Source organism: Cheilinus undulatus, linkage group 20 (assembly GCF_018320785.1).
Source record: "Cheilinus undulatus linkage group 20, ASM1832078v1, whole genome shotgun sequence".
In the NCBI taxonomy this organism is placed as follows: domain Eukaryota; kingdom Metazoa; phylum Chordata; class Actinopteri; order Labriformes; family Labridae; genus Cheilinus; species Cheilinus undulatus.
The window spans coordinates 13,962,779-13,977,318 of record NC_054884.1 but is presented as its reverse complement, the minus strand read 5'-3'; the positions used below and the strand labels follow the sequence as shown (position 1 = coordinate 13,977,318).

Sequence of the window (14,540 nt, the reverse complement as noted above, 5' to 3'; positions counted from 1 at the left end):
AAACGCCAGGATGTAGTTTGAGTTCAAATGACTGTGTGTATATTCTGTGTGTGTTTAATCCATTAGAGGATGTTTAAGTGTTGAAATCTGACTCTGCTCTCTCTCTTTCTCTCTGCAGTGGAGCTGCGTCAAGCCATCGTGGCCATGATGAACAGGAAAGACGAGCTGGAGGAACAAAACACGTACGTTGGGATGTATCCTTATCTGCCTCTCACACACAGATACACAGGAACAGGCTGGGAGAAGATATCAGATGACCTTTCTCTTTAATCGCGTCAGCTTATTTTGTTTGTACCCTGAGACAAGATTTCTTTTATGCTGACTTTGGGGGCAGGAAACTGTTTAGTGGTGTTTTGTTTTTTAGCAATAAGCTGCCAGAGATTGTGATTTATACTGATTTAACAGCTGCAAACAAGGATTGCAGCACACGCTGCAGAGCGTAGTGAAATAATATTCTATTTAATGACAGAAAAACATAGTGTTATGTTTGTACGCTGCTGTGATTAATCATAAATAAATGTGACTCTTCTGCCAAGCTGTGTTAAGACTTTAATGATAAACTGTGCGAGGCGTTCAGATAAGAGCGATCACAGGCACAGATGTGTTTTTGATAAAGCGTTTTACTTCTGAGCTGAGTGTGCAGGACTCAGTCTGTTATTACCACAATTTAAGAAGCTTAGAAATGTTTATCTGATTGACTTTTTAATGAGAATTACATTAAAAGGAGTGTCAACATTTAGCAGGTCTAAATGTAGAGGATAAAGACAGTGAAAGTGGTTTAGTTTGTTTACATGCTTGTTATATTTGACAGGTCCCTCCGCAGCCTCCTGGACGGGGAGATGGAGCACTCTGCAGGCCTGAGGCAAGAAACTGATCAGCTGAAGAAGAAGCTGGCTGAGCTGGAGGAGAGACACACAGCCAAGGTCCAGGCGCTGGCCAGGTGAGAGACAGCAGGATGTCTGTAGGCAAACAAGTTCTGAGAATCAAAAATCGTGCGTAATTTCTGCTATCAGGTTAGCAGGAAGTAGATGCTACTTTTTCAAGTTAGAGGAAGTCATTATCATCATTTGTTGGAACTGTTTTTGATGTATCCTGTTCTGTTCGATTGTAGATTAAAAGTATTCACAGTCGAATTTTAATCAATTTGGGAGACTTTAGCTCTTTCAAAGCCATGTGGTGTGTTACATTTCCTCCACTTAATCACACACACACTTTTATCCCAATAAGTGACCACCTACTGTTTCCCTGTAAGTGAATGCGTCAGCTCAGCATCTACAATTGATTTCCTGTGTGCCAGAAGTCTTCAGTTGAGCCCTGAGCCCTTAAATAGAGGATTAGTCACCCTTGAGCAGTCTAAACAGAAAGCCTCAGTCAGTCTGTGTTCAGATTGTAGCCTCCTACAGTAGAGCAAAGCCACCAGAGAGGATTGATCAGAGGAGAGGCTCAAGTTCAGCATGTATGGACTGCTAATACAATGGAGGTTGCAATATATTAAAAGAGATCAACACAAATTTCCACACTAAAATTTATGATCATTTTAATTTTTACATTGGAGGACTAAATTGATCTTTTATGGTTAATTTGGCATATTACTCCTTTTATTAAATTTTGGGATGTTTCAGTTGGAGCTTTGCTTTAATTCAAGGTCAGAAAAAATGAGTTTTATCTCATTCTGGCTTTCAGCACATTACTTTAAGACTGTATACTTGAAGTGGATTGTGTACATTGCTTTGTAGACTACATTTTTTGGCCTTGACTTCAATATTTTGACTGTTGTGTTCTTGTTTGATGAGCTTGTCTTAGTAGCAACATGTCATTTACATGTGGTCAGGCTAAAATGTTCACTGCTTTGTCATCTAATTTACTCTTAATGGGAGCATCAACTAGTTTGGAAAATTATGTCAACCATATTGTTATATGAGGGGGTGTAATACGAAATACCATATAATTAAAAAATCAATACAAATATGGACAATTTAAATTGATTTGCCAAATATAACGTTGGCTCCAATCCTCGAGGCAAAAAGTATCACCCTTTTAAATAACAAACACACACCAGACAACAACACACTGCAGGCCCTCAGATCCTCAAGGAGGGCCCTTCAACAAGCCTGCCGTCGCTGTGCCAATAACTACTGGCTTAAGATCTACAGTAACATTCAATCGGCTGCTGACACAGGCAACATCGGACTCATGTATGGAGGCATCAAAAAGGCACTTGGACCCTCACCTCGCCCAACTGCCCCACTAAAATCAGCCTCAGGAGAAACCATCACTGACCGCGCCAAACAGCTGGATCGCTGGGTGGAACACTACTCAGAACTCTACGCCAGGGATAACATTGTCTCTGATGCAGCACTCAGGCACGTAGATCACCTACCTGTTATGGAAGAGCTTGACAAGGAACCAACCATTGAGGAGCTAAGTAAAGCAATCAACAGCTTGACCAGTGGAAAAGCACCAGGCAGCGATGGGATAACAGCTGAAGTCCTTAAGTGTGGGAAGCCTGCTCTTCTGCATAGACTCCACAAGCTCCTTTGCCTGTGCTGGGAAGAACGTCCCAGTTCTGTCCCACAGGACATGAGGGACGCAGACATTATCACCTTGTATAAGAACAAGGGAGATAGGAGCGACTGCAACAACTACTGTGGGATCTCTCTACTTAGTACCACTGGTAAGCTCTTTGCAAGAGTTGTGCTAAATAGACTCCAGATCCTAGCAGAGAGGCTCTACCCAGAGTCACAGGCTGGATTCCGTGCTGGAAGATCCACTCTGGATATGATCTTTACTCTGAGACAGCTGCAAGAGAAGTGCAGAGAGCAGCAAAAACCTCTCTACTTGGCCTTTATTGACCTTACCAAGGCATTTGATCTTGTAAGCAGGAGGGGCCTCTTCAAACTGGTAGAACGAATAGGCTGCCCCCAAAACTCCTCAGCATCCTTCAGTCCTTCCACACTAACATGAAGGGCACTGTTCGGCATGATGGCCGTAATTCTGACCCTTTCAAGCTCAGCTGCGGTGTCAGACAGGGATGTGTGTTGGCGCCTACTCTGTTTGGGATATTCTTTTCTCTCCTCCTGCGCCAAGCCTTTGGAACATCAACCGAGGAGTCTACCTGCACACTAGAATAGATGGCAAGCTTTTCAACCTCTCCCGACTGAAAGCAAAAACCAAGATCAAGTCACTCATTGTTCGGGACATGCTGTTTGCTGATGATGTAGCAGTGGCAGCACACTCCCAGGAACATCTGCAGATCCTCATTGACTGCTTCAGTCAAGCATGCCAGGACTTCAACCTCACCATCAGTCTGACCAAAACCAAGATGATGGGACAAGGAACTGAAACTCTACCTTCCATCACCATCAACAACTATACACTGGAAGATGTAAAAAGTTTCACCTACCTTGGGTCTACCATCACTAACAACTTGTCACTGGATGCTGAAATCAGTAGCCGGATTGGAAAAGCAGCCTCTACCTTTGGAAAACTTACATCAAGAGTATGGGGGAATGGCAAGCTTACCATCCATACTAAGGTACAGATGTACAGAGCCTGTGTTATCAGCACACTCCTGTATGGCAGTGAAGCCTGGACCTCATACTCACACTATGAGCAGAGGCTAAATTCCTTTCACCTGTGCTGTCTGAGACACATTCTGGGCATCACCTGGCAGGACAGGATCATGAATCTGCAGTCCTGGAAAAAGCACAGCTTCCCACCATGTTTTCTCTCCTGAGGCAGCGACGTCTCCACCGGTTGGGCCATGTCTGTCGGATGGATGACGGCCGAGTGCCAAAGGACATCCTGTATGCAGAACTTTCATCTGGCAAAAGGCCAGTAGGCCGCCCACTACTCTGCTACAAAGATGTCTGCAAGCAAGACCTCAAGTCCTTTAACATCAGTCCAGCCACATGGAAAGATGCTGCTCAAGATCGCCATCTTTGGCAGCAAACACTCCGCACTGAGCTGCAGACATCTGAAACCACCTTGGCCAAATCACAAGAAAGGAAAAGAAGGCTGAGGAAGCAGCGAACCACCATCATGTCCTCAATATCCCTGGCTGTGGCCTACACCTGTGACATGTGTGGCCGTGCTTGTCACTCCTGAATTGGCCTTCGCAGCCACAAAACACGCTGTTTCAAAACCTAACTCCAAGGCACAAGAATTCTATGGTCTTACGAGACTGCGTTGCCAATGGATGGACATTGCAAAACTCTTTAAAACTTGTGGATGATGCCATCTGCTCTCGTCACATAAAGATACAAGGCAAAAAAAGAGGAGTTTTAGAATAACGGTAAGAAAAAGCTTTTTTTTTTTTGAAAGTGTGAATATAGATGTTGGGATTTGTAAGGCTAGTTTTTATTATTGATATAAATGTTAATGATTATTATTATTATTAAAATAAAGCATTTATCAAGATTGATCAATAATGGGACACCACCCTGAAGACAGAGAATAACAAGCAAAAAGGAGCAAAACTCAGTCTCAGATTTAAAATTGAAAAAATATTATTATTATTAATATTATATAATGGTATTTGAATTAATAGAAGGTGTGAGATTGTACATGGCCTTCTCAACCAGCAGATCCTTGCAATGTGTATACACGGTAATCACAGACAACTCCTCTTTAAATCTACAATACAATTTATTTAACAAAGCAGCATCAATTACCGTCAGTGACAATCAAACAAATAACTGTTATAAAACTGAACTACAACAAACTGTGTACAAAGCAAAGAAAATTGTGGCAAATGTGTGAGTGAGAGTGGAAGAGAGAAACAAAGAGGAAAGCTGACATTCTTAAAATGGCCGACTAGAACAAAGACAATAGTACTTAGAAAAAAGATGGGGAGAAATGCTTAAGTTCTTGGCTACAAACTCAGTAAGGTAAGTTCACCACACAGGAACCCAGTGGCTGGACAATGATTCTAGTGGCAGTCACTAGTATTTATGTAGATGAAGCCACTGTACTGGATATAAATGGACACAGCAAAATAAATTAACAACACATAAGCAGAGACAATAAGACAACAAAAGCAGCTTTCAATGCAAAAGAAATGCTTCATACAGCTATTTCTGCCCAGATCAGAGCCTTTTACTTGGTATCAGAGAGTGTGATTAGAGTCTGGTGTCCAAGAAGTGAGCAGAGGTTAGACCATGCTTTCTTCCAGAAAGTGAAAAGTCTTTGGCAGCAGGGATCAATTTTCTGATGAGAGCAAAGCTCTGTTGTCTTTCTGGAGGCAGAAGATGAGTTCTTTCAGTGTCCTTCTTCAGATTCTGAGGGCTGTCTGTAGCTCTCCTATCAGGATGTTCCTTGACATCAAAGAAAGGAATGACGAAGAAAACTCCCAGGTAGTTGCTGACTGCGCTAAAACTTGAGCTGAAGCTGGGAAAACAAGGCAACACAGTAGAAGGCAGCTGCTGTGCAAGGCTGCTAGCAGGCGATGGTATGGCCAATGAGGAGGGGTCAAAGGGGCTTTTATTACCTGTGGACCCCCTGTTGTTTCTCCTCAGGCCTCTTATCAGAGGAAAGAGTCCCTCGATTTTGATGACTCTCTGTGTGACAAATTCCTAAAACCCTACCACAATACAGCCTTTAAAACTGCCATGTCGGCTAAGTCTTTGTTTGACATATGGCTGGTCCCAACATGGCTGATAATTTATTGGTACCGATATATATCACACATCCCTACATTGCATGTTCACCTCATTGCATACCTCATGTCATGCAGACATAGAAATCTACACTGATATTCAGAACATTTTAAAGTCCAAGCTCATGCTTACATGGATTATTTGCCAATGCTATAATCTCCTAATTTAGAGCTTTTGCCATATTTAATTGGAATTTAATTTATCACATTTATGACCAAAAATAAGGAAACATTTAAGAGATCCTGTCTGATTAAGTTGCTAAAGAGGAAGATGAAATAGTACCTGCAGGCAACAGAGACCACAGTTCACATACAAACACAGACACAAAAACCTTTTCTATAATCAGACTCTAAATCTCAAGTGTTGCTTTTTCTTCTCAGCCAAAACTGTCTGGATCAATAGCGTCTATAAATACCGCTGGAGGAGCAGCTAGCCACTGAATGAGAGCTGGAAGCAGTCAGCATCATTCAGTGAAAGAGGCTACTGGCAACGGTTGCTATGTATCCCACAATTCTTTGTGATTCACTCACAGTGAGGGTGAATTGGGAGTCAGAAAGCCTGACATTAAATCTGACACTGAAATAACATCCTCACAAACACTCATTGACCAACAACTGGCAGCCTTTTTTGTTGATGTGTTTTTACTACAAAGTATTTAATCAAAACTTTTTCAGGGATCAACAGCAGAAATCTTCATGTTAAATGTTTATATCCTTCAACAGATGGTCCTGTTGTTTGGAAATGGTGCTGCCAGTAATGCTGCTAATTTTAGAGCTTCTTCTGCTAATCATTCATCTATAGCAGAGAAGCACCCGTACTTGAGGAAGTTGTTTGAGTGAGTGTATGTTGAGCCCTGCTGTATACGGGGGCGGAAGAGGATGAGCCAGCCTCCATAGATAGATTTCGGCTGACGTCGGCTTCAGTGGAGAGGAGTGGGCTAAACTGAGCCCGGGCTCACTTATTGAGTTACTCACACACAGAACTCAGATATACAGCTGGACCCCTTACTCACAGAGACTTCCAAAGATAAACACAGGAAGTGTAAGACCCTTACTCACGCACAGCAGCCCACATCCTCACTCTAAATTCTATAAAACGGGGGAAATCAGCACAGCATGTTAAGATGATATAGTTAAGCCCATATGTATTAACGTCTTCTGCAGAAAGTTCATTAGCTAAAAAGCCAGACAATATTGCAAATGATCCCAATTATCCCATTTTGACCACTTTTAATGTAAACTGAAGTACAGTGTAATGAAAAAGTATCCAATCTCTATCTGATTTCTTTTTTTGCATGTTTATCACATGTAAATGTTTTAGATCATCAAACAGAGATTACCTAAGTAAATACAAAATGCAGTTTTGAATAATAAGTTCATTTTTAAGGGAAAAAAGGCCATTAAAAAGTAACTGTCCTCCTTGTTAAATCATGAATTAACTGTGATTTTCCACATTTTTTGGGAGTTTTGGAATTTCACTTGCCACACCCAGGCCTGATTACTGCCAGGGCTGTTGAATCAAGAAATCACTTAACTAGAACCTGAAATAGCCATACATAATAACCGATCTAACGAAATACAAGGATAAATGAGAAACAAAGTCACTGACATCCATTAGTCAGTGCAGTGCATTTCTGAGCCACTGGGACTCCAGCAAACCATAATGATAGCCATTATCCACAAACTGAGAAAACTTGGAACAGTGGTTAACCTTAAAAAAAGAGTATTTCAAATAAATCATCACAATGATAATAAGAGGTGAAAAGTAATTGGGACCTTGTACTTTTTTGAGTACATTCTAAAAAGGTGATTTTGACTTAATTCTGAGTGAAGTGGTCTTCAGTGTTGGATTTATTTGATAATTTTGATTCACCAGTGTTAATTCAACTCTGTAAATATTCAGTTGATCTAAGCTTTGTCCACCGCTCTTCTAAATCTGGGGGAGATGTGTGGGGGGAATATCCCAACATGCCCTTGGGCAGGGTGTTTAGCTGTGTTTTGATGTTGCCTGTTGTAAAGTGAACGCTGCTAGGGCTTTTGTCATGTTTCTGGTGGATTGTTGTGGTTTTTTTTGATGCAAGACACATTTGCACCATGAGTGAAGTTATCCACTGGGTTAGAGTTACCACCTGTGGCTTTGGGCCCACCTCTAGATGCATAGAGTGACGTCTTCATCAGTAAGCATTGCCTTGCTGTGAAATATGTAACACCTACACCGTACTTTTACTCTTACTTGTGTAAACCTCTGATAAGTAGTTATAACAACAGACTCTAGTTTCAGAATTCATTTGACCTCAATTCTAACATCATAGTTTGACTCATGTTCCATCTGTTAACATAGAAGAGGCTGGGTTTATATGCAGTCAGTTGGGAGACAGCATTTGTAAGAATGTCTTTTTTTGTTCTGCATCTGCATAAAATGTTGGCACCAAAGTTTTTGTAATGAACTAATGAGTAGGGATTAAACAGCGTGACTCACACTCAATTAGCAGCCACCTGAAGCCTTGTTATCAGCTCTGCTGTACAGCTCACATCTCTACAAATAGGGCATAGAAGTGCTGCTTGTGATCTTCTGATCCCTCTTAGAAGTTGAGGGAAGTTTTGACTTTACAGCATCATTCTGTGCTGGCACAGTGAAGCGAGCATACCTGTTGTAACTGTTATTAAAAGCTCATAAAGCCCTGTTAAAATGCCACAAAAATGAGGCCAAGGTAATTTCAGAAAATTTTCCAACCTTTAATGTAACCTATAACATATAAAACCCAACTGGAAAAACAACCAGATCTTTTATGATGAACACATAAAAGATTAAAATAGAAAATACCTGGTTTTGCCAGTATGCACACCTTTAGACTTATACTTTGTAAAAGCACCTTTTAATCCTATAACGGCATTCAGTTTTTTTGGGTGAAAGTCAAACAGCATGGCAGGTCTCATCTTGGCAAAATGTACCCAATCTTGCTTGCAGAACCGCTCTAAATTTGTCAGATAATGAGGGTACTTCCTGTGCACAACCCACTTCAAGTCTTCATGTCTGGGCTCTGGCTGGGTCAGTCCCAGACTTTCATCTTCTGGTGAAGCCATTCTTTTATGTATTTGGATATACTTCGGGTCAGATGGAATTTGCCTTTATTTTTAGCATTCTAGCAGACACCTGAAAATTTTGTTTTAAAACTGACTGATATTTACAACTTTTCATAATTCCCTCCACCTTCACTAAAACCCCTTTTCCAGTTAAGGAAACCAGTAACAAAGCAAGATGCTGCCCCCACCTTGCTTTACAGTAGGTATGGTATTCTTCCTTCTATTGCTCTGTTTGTATGTTCCTCTATGGAGTTAGGTTGATTAAAACAAACATGCTTGGCTATGTTATGCAAAAACATAAATCAAACGAAGGCAACGGGTGAAGGGAATTATGAACAGCTCCAAATTCCAGGCAATTTTGGCACAAAACCTTCAGGTATCTGCTAGAGAGCTGAAGATGAAGAGGAATTTTGCCTTTTAGTGAAGTGCCAAAAAGCATGCATCCAAATCCAGAAGAAGATGAAAGTTTAAGACTGGCCCAGCTTGAGTCCAGACCTGCATCCTGCTAAGAAATCAGTGGGATGACATGAAGAGGGCTGTGCACAAGTAATGACCCCACATTCTGACAGAAGACAGAAGATTGGGCAAATTTTGCAAAGCTTTGCTGATAGACTCCTATCCAAAAAGGTAGTATGCTGTAATGGAATCAAAAGGTGCTCCAGCAAAGTGTTTGTCTACAGGTGTGCATGGTTATGCAACCAGGTTTTGTTACTTTTATAAGGGATGTGAGCAATTTGCTGGCAAGATTGTGGAAATCAGATCCCTTTGTTATCTAAATGGCAATTCTGAGTAAGTTTGAAGTAAGATATGTGACAGTGCACGGACTCCCAATCGCAAATCATCACTTTATCAACATTATGTCTTATCCTGGAGCGAGAGCAAAGGGTCACTGAGAGGTCAGTGGGTCACAGAGCTACAACAGCGCCATTGATGAGGAAAAATTAACTTTTGAGGACAATGAGCCGAAGAATTTTACATAAAACCACAGATACTTTGGCTAACATTAATGCACTGACCCAATGGCAGAAGCAATAATATCATGGACTTGTACCAGAACATATGATAAATTAACCCCAAAAGGTAAAATAATCTGCTGTTGACATACTATTCCTGCGTGAGCTCGCAGTTTCCCTGTGATCTCTGCCTGCTGATCAGGGCTGTGTGCCACGACACAGCGCTCTCGACATGCTTCCAGTGGGCGAGATCGCTCACCCTCAGTCAAAACAAGCCTATGGTGTTTCGATGCATGGTGCAGTCGTTGTATGTGGAAATTGCAGGTTAGTTTATGTTTCAAAGATGTTGTCCAGTCCAGCTTTCCTACAGCTAGATCCGAGCTTATAGCTACCGCAGCAGCAGCCATTGGATACACCATAAAACCCCGCCGATAATGATCACAAACCCATGCTGAGGCAGATCGGGAAAAGAGTGACCACATCTTTTCCATCATGAACAGCTTGCAGTGTGGCTCTTCTCTCTTGTTTTTGATAAAGGAATGTTGTCCTTTTCTGTAAAAAACACTGCTGTGGCCAAGTTTGAGCAGATCACTCTACTATCAGCCATTGTACACAACCACTCACAGTACAACAAATCACTATCCTGTAACTCTTCTAAACTCATGCTGAAGCAGGTCAGCAGAGGACTGAAAACAGCTTTTTTAGTAGTTTTACTCTTTGTTTCATGCAGAAACATGGTCCAGTTCTGATAAAACTGCCTGTCATAGCTACATCAAAGCTCATCACCGTATTGGAGCATTGGCAGCCACTGCAATCAGCCAGTACAACTAAACCCCACCCTTGTTCTCCTAAAATGACACTGATTGGTCTGAACAGCATGCTGTACCAAACGTGGATTGGAGCTTTTCAAGATTTGCTGTGAGTCTGACAAATTCATTGGCTTTGCAAGGTTTTATAAAGAAACCAATGCAATTCCAGTGTCCTGCTATGTCATGCTTTTCGAGCTTCACACAGCCTGTGAATCTATCTAGCATTAAAACTGTTTTGTAAACAATGAAAGTTAAAGATATTGCGTACAGTTTTAATTTTGTTGACTAAAATTATGACTAAAAATGTTTGGCGATTACCTGGTTGCCATTAGGAAGACTAGACTAAGACTAACTAAAGATCTTTGGAGATAAAACTCTGACAAAAAGTACATTTTGTTTTTGTGACAGAGATGAAAAACAGGAAGTTCAAAACCTGTGATATTTCTCCACTTTGCATATAATCTGTAAAAACACAAGCAGAGATTGGGAAGCAAGTATTTATGGTTTGTCAGTAATTTCTTCAGTATATCTTTAAGTGAAATTTAAAGACTTTATTGACTAAAACTGGTCTTAAAGGTTTTTGAGATTTTGTTGACTAAAACTAGACTTACACTTTTGAAAGTGGAAATAACAAAAAAAATATAGAAAGAGATACTTAATTGTAAGACTTAATTAAAATTGCTGCCAATGTTAACTCTGATTGCGAAGGTTACTTTTTAAGTGTTTTGTAAAAAAAAATAAAGTTCAGTTACTTTTTATGACCAAAAACACTGAATATTAACACATTTTTGTGAGTTTACGAGGAAGATTTAAAGGGTAATGGGTTGAAATTGGAACATAGCACAATTAATAGCTCTGTTTCTTCGTTGCATTGCTGTAATTGAATAACTATCTGTGATTACAGACACTGATGGACTTATAAACTGTTGCCTAAAATTGAAAATCTGAAACAAAAACACCCCTGCTCTGAATTTGTAGCCCTAAAACTTGTCCCCTTATGAAAGGCAGTGAAGAAACGCACACTTATGCACACACTTTACCCACACTTTTTCTTGCCCCTGTTTTAGACGTCAGCTGGCAGAGCAGAAAGCCTCTCGCAGCAGTGAGATGGGCGTTCAGCCACCCGAGTGGGCCTGGGCTAGGAAGTGGTACCTCGTCACTTTGAGAGGGGGTGGTTGAGCATACAGACACGTACGCACAGACACTCTCACACACATGCAGAAAGAGAAACGAGCAGATGCCTTTTCCTTAGCTGGCAGAGCCGCCGTCTTTTCTTCAGGCAGTCTGCTACAGCTGAGCTTAAAGAGCGAAACAGAGTGTGTGAAGTTTGCCTACTTTACATGTTGGGAGCGTTTGGCTTCGCTGTTTTTCACTTTGAGAAGTCAATTATGTCACACTGCCTGGGGGGGGGCTTTTTCATTCACTGCTAAAGTTTTGACAACCTAGACATGAACTCAATTTTCTTGCCTTAAATCCACATTCAGGCACAACAAGAAATACATATAAATGCGTGCATTGAGCCTTTGGAAACATGTCATGAGTGCTTGTTTGGAAGTTTTTGTTTTAGCTGTGAGACTGGGCAGTAAATTGCTCTCAGGAGGTTTACTCAGAAAAGAAAAACTCTGTCTGTGAAAGCCTCTACCTCTCATTTACTGCTCCAAAACAAAATCAGATTTTACCTGCAGAAGAGCCAATTTAGCAGAGTTTATTGCACATTAAGACAAATAGTGGAAGCAGGGGGATAATAAAAGAATGGGATAAGATTTAAGAAGAGAGAGAAGAAAGCCCCTCAGGGATTGGACTCAAAGAAACTTTTAAGGAAGTTTAGTTATAAACTGAAATCTGCCCTCTGTTTTAGAGGTCTTTTTCCTTTGTTTTAAACAAAAACTCAGAAATTTTGGCACCTTTTTATTTTCTCTTCAATACATTTACATTTTTATAGGATGCATCTATTGTGAAAACTACAGTATGTCTGATCCTGTTCCTTATCAAAGACATGAACTCTACAAACACAATAGAAATTTTCTTGAGAATGAAACGTTAGCTGTAATCTAGAAAAAACATAATTTAATTGGATCATAGACCAAGTGTAATCCATTTCACTACTTCCTCTACCCAGTAATATACATCTTCTCTGTTTACACTGGGGTGTGCCACATTATTTGCCAGTGGGCAGATGACTGTTACCAGTTTCCAGTCAAAACAGTGCATCCCTTTTTTTTAAATCTTTCAAAGGTATAGCCTGTAACATTTTCATCATTTATGTGATAGATATTAAATGTAATTTGAATATTGTTCAGTGATACTTTCTCAAGTAAGAGTGGAGCCAACCTCTATTTTGGTTTGTTGTTCTCAGTGTTTTGTTCACACCGATGAGACTGTGCTCCCTCAGCTTGTTGATATGTCACCTAGAGGCTCTAACAGGCTCCATACATGTTTATTTTTCATGTACAACCCTCCATATCCAACTGTTAGAGTACAATTCAAGGAGAATCAACAGACTTCACAAACTAAAGCAAAAGCTTTGTTTGGTCTGGGACATTTCAATGAAACAAAAACCAAATTAGCTTTGTGCGGCATATCTAAATGGAGATCATTCCTACAAATGGCTGCACATAGCTGGGGCGCTGAGGGGGGCATTGATTGAGGTTATTCTGCCCGTGGTAGCTAAGGTTGGAGGCCTGCTTTCCATCCATCTGTCTCTTGCGAATCTGATACCTCAAGAATGCTTTGAGGGATTTTTAAACTCAATTGCCCACTCGGACATAAAGGTGAACTAATTTTAAGTGTGGAGGTCAAAGGTCGAGGGCAGTAGGCCTCAGATTCATCCACTGAAAACACCTAAGCTGTTCTTCTTGATCTGGCAAATGTAAACCTTGCAGAGGGATTTGACCCTCAGGCAGTTGTGCTAGTTTTGGTCTGAGAGACTGGTGCCAAAGTGCAAGATCTGGATTGAGTATCATATCATTTACAGACTTAAGAGATGTAGTTTATTTGATGTTGATTATTATTGAAGTCATTACTTCTCTGTTCATTTTGCATAGAAAACACACACAAACTAATAAATGTACAATTGCACTAACATTGTCAGTGTTTGGCACTTCTCTAGAGGAAGATGACTTCAACAGTTTTACTAACAAACATACTTAGTATGCTCATCCTCTGATTAGACACAGAGGATACACCAGCAATCTTTCTGGGTCAGACTCTTGGTCTTAATGAGAAAGTGGCCTGGCTCCAGTCCCATATGAGGACAATGGATGCAGTTTTTGTATCAGAGATGCCGAGCAAGGGCTTCTCTTTCGACAACTCATTTAAACTTTACCGTCCCTGAAGGCAGAGGAGACACCTTGATTTTCAGATGAGTTTTAGTCGTGTCTCTCGTGGAAGATCATCTACAGCAGATAAATAAATTAAGGTCAAACAAAAGAAGAATCGAGTAAGCCCGAACTACAATTTCTTAATATATCTTTTTTGATAGAAAAATGTTAAACTCCCTAAAGCCTCAGTAGTCTGTTTCCAGTGATGGTTGTGACCTTAAATATCTGATTTCGTGGTAGCTTTTTGAAAACAGTCACAGGTTTTTATATTGTTGAAATACATTGCAACATCAACTCTGAGAGGTGACTCTCAGTGGTGCACTTTTCTCTTTCAATTATAAAACATTGCTCTTTCCTTTAAGGAAGAAATCAACAACAAATTCTACTACTTGCTGGTCAGTAGGGATGTGACAGTAAAATCTCATGGTACGATAATACCGAAATAAAACCAAGCACTAATGGAGACTTTAAAAAGTCATGTCTGCATTTGTTAAACAACAACTCAGTCATGGTCAACATAATTTGGCTTTGGTGAGAAGAAAAAATCAAAACAAAACAACCGTCTTTAATGTCTGAGCAAAAACAGATTAATTCAAAGTAATATCATTTAAATAAAAAATATGTTTTTAAAATAAGTCACTGTGCACATTTGAACCCTCTTCAAGTCAGTATTTAGTAGATGCACCTTTGGCTGCATCACAGCCCTGAGTCTGGCTTG

The 14,540-nt window shown here is 40.4% G+C and overlaps 1 protein-coding gene across 5 annotated transcripts in view; it reads left to right on the top strand.

The window, feature by feature from the left end:
• snx29 (sorting nexin 29) overlaps positions 1–14,540 on the top strand; it is a 257,459-nt gene that overhangs the window by 35,667 nt on the left and 207,252 nt on the right. For all 5 annotated transcript variants that reach the window (XR_005993473.1, XM_041815460.1, XM_041815459.1 and 2 more), the window contains exons 12-13: positions 119–182; positions 812–940. Coding sequence is in view for 4 of the 5 variants with exons in the window: in XM_041815460.1 (XP_041671394.1) it covers positions 119–182; positions 812–940 (193 nt within the window). In the remaining variant the exon portion in view is untranslated. The remainder of the gene's footprint in view (positions 1–118; positions 183–811; positions 941–14,540) is intronic.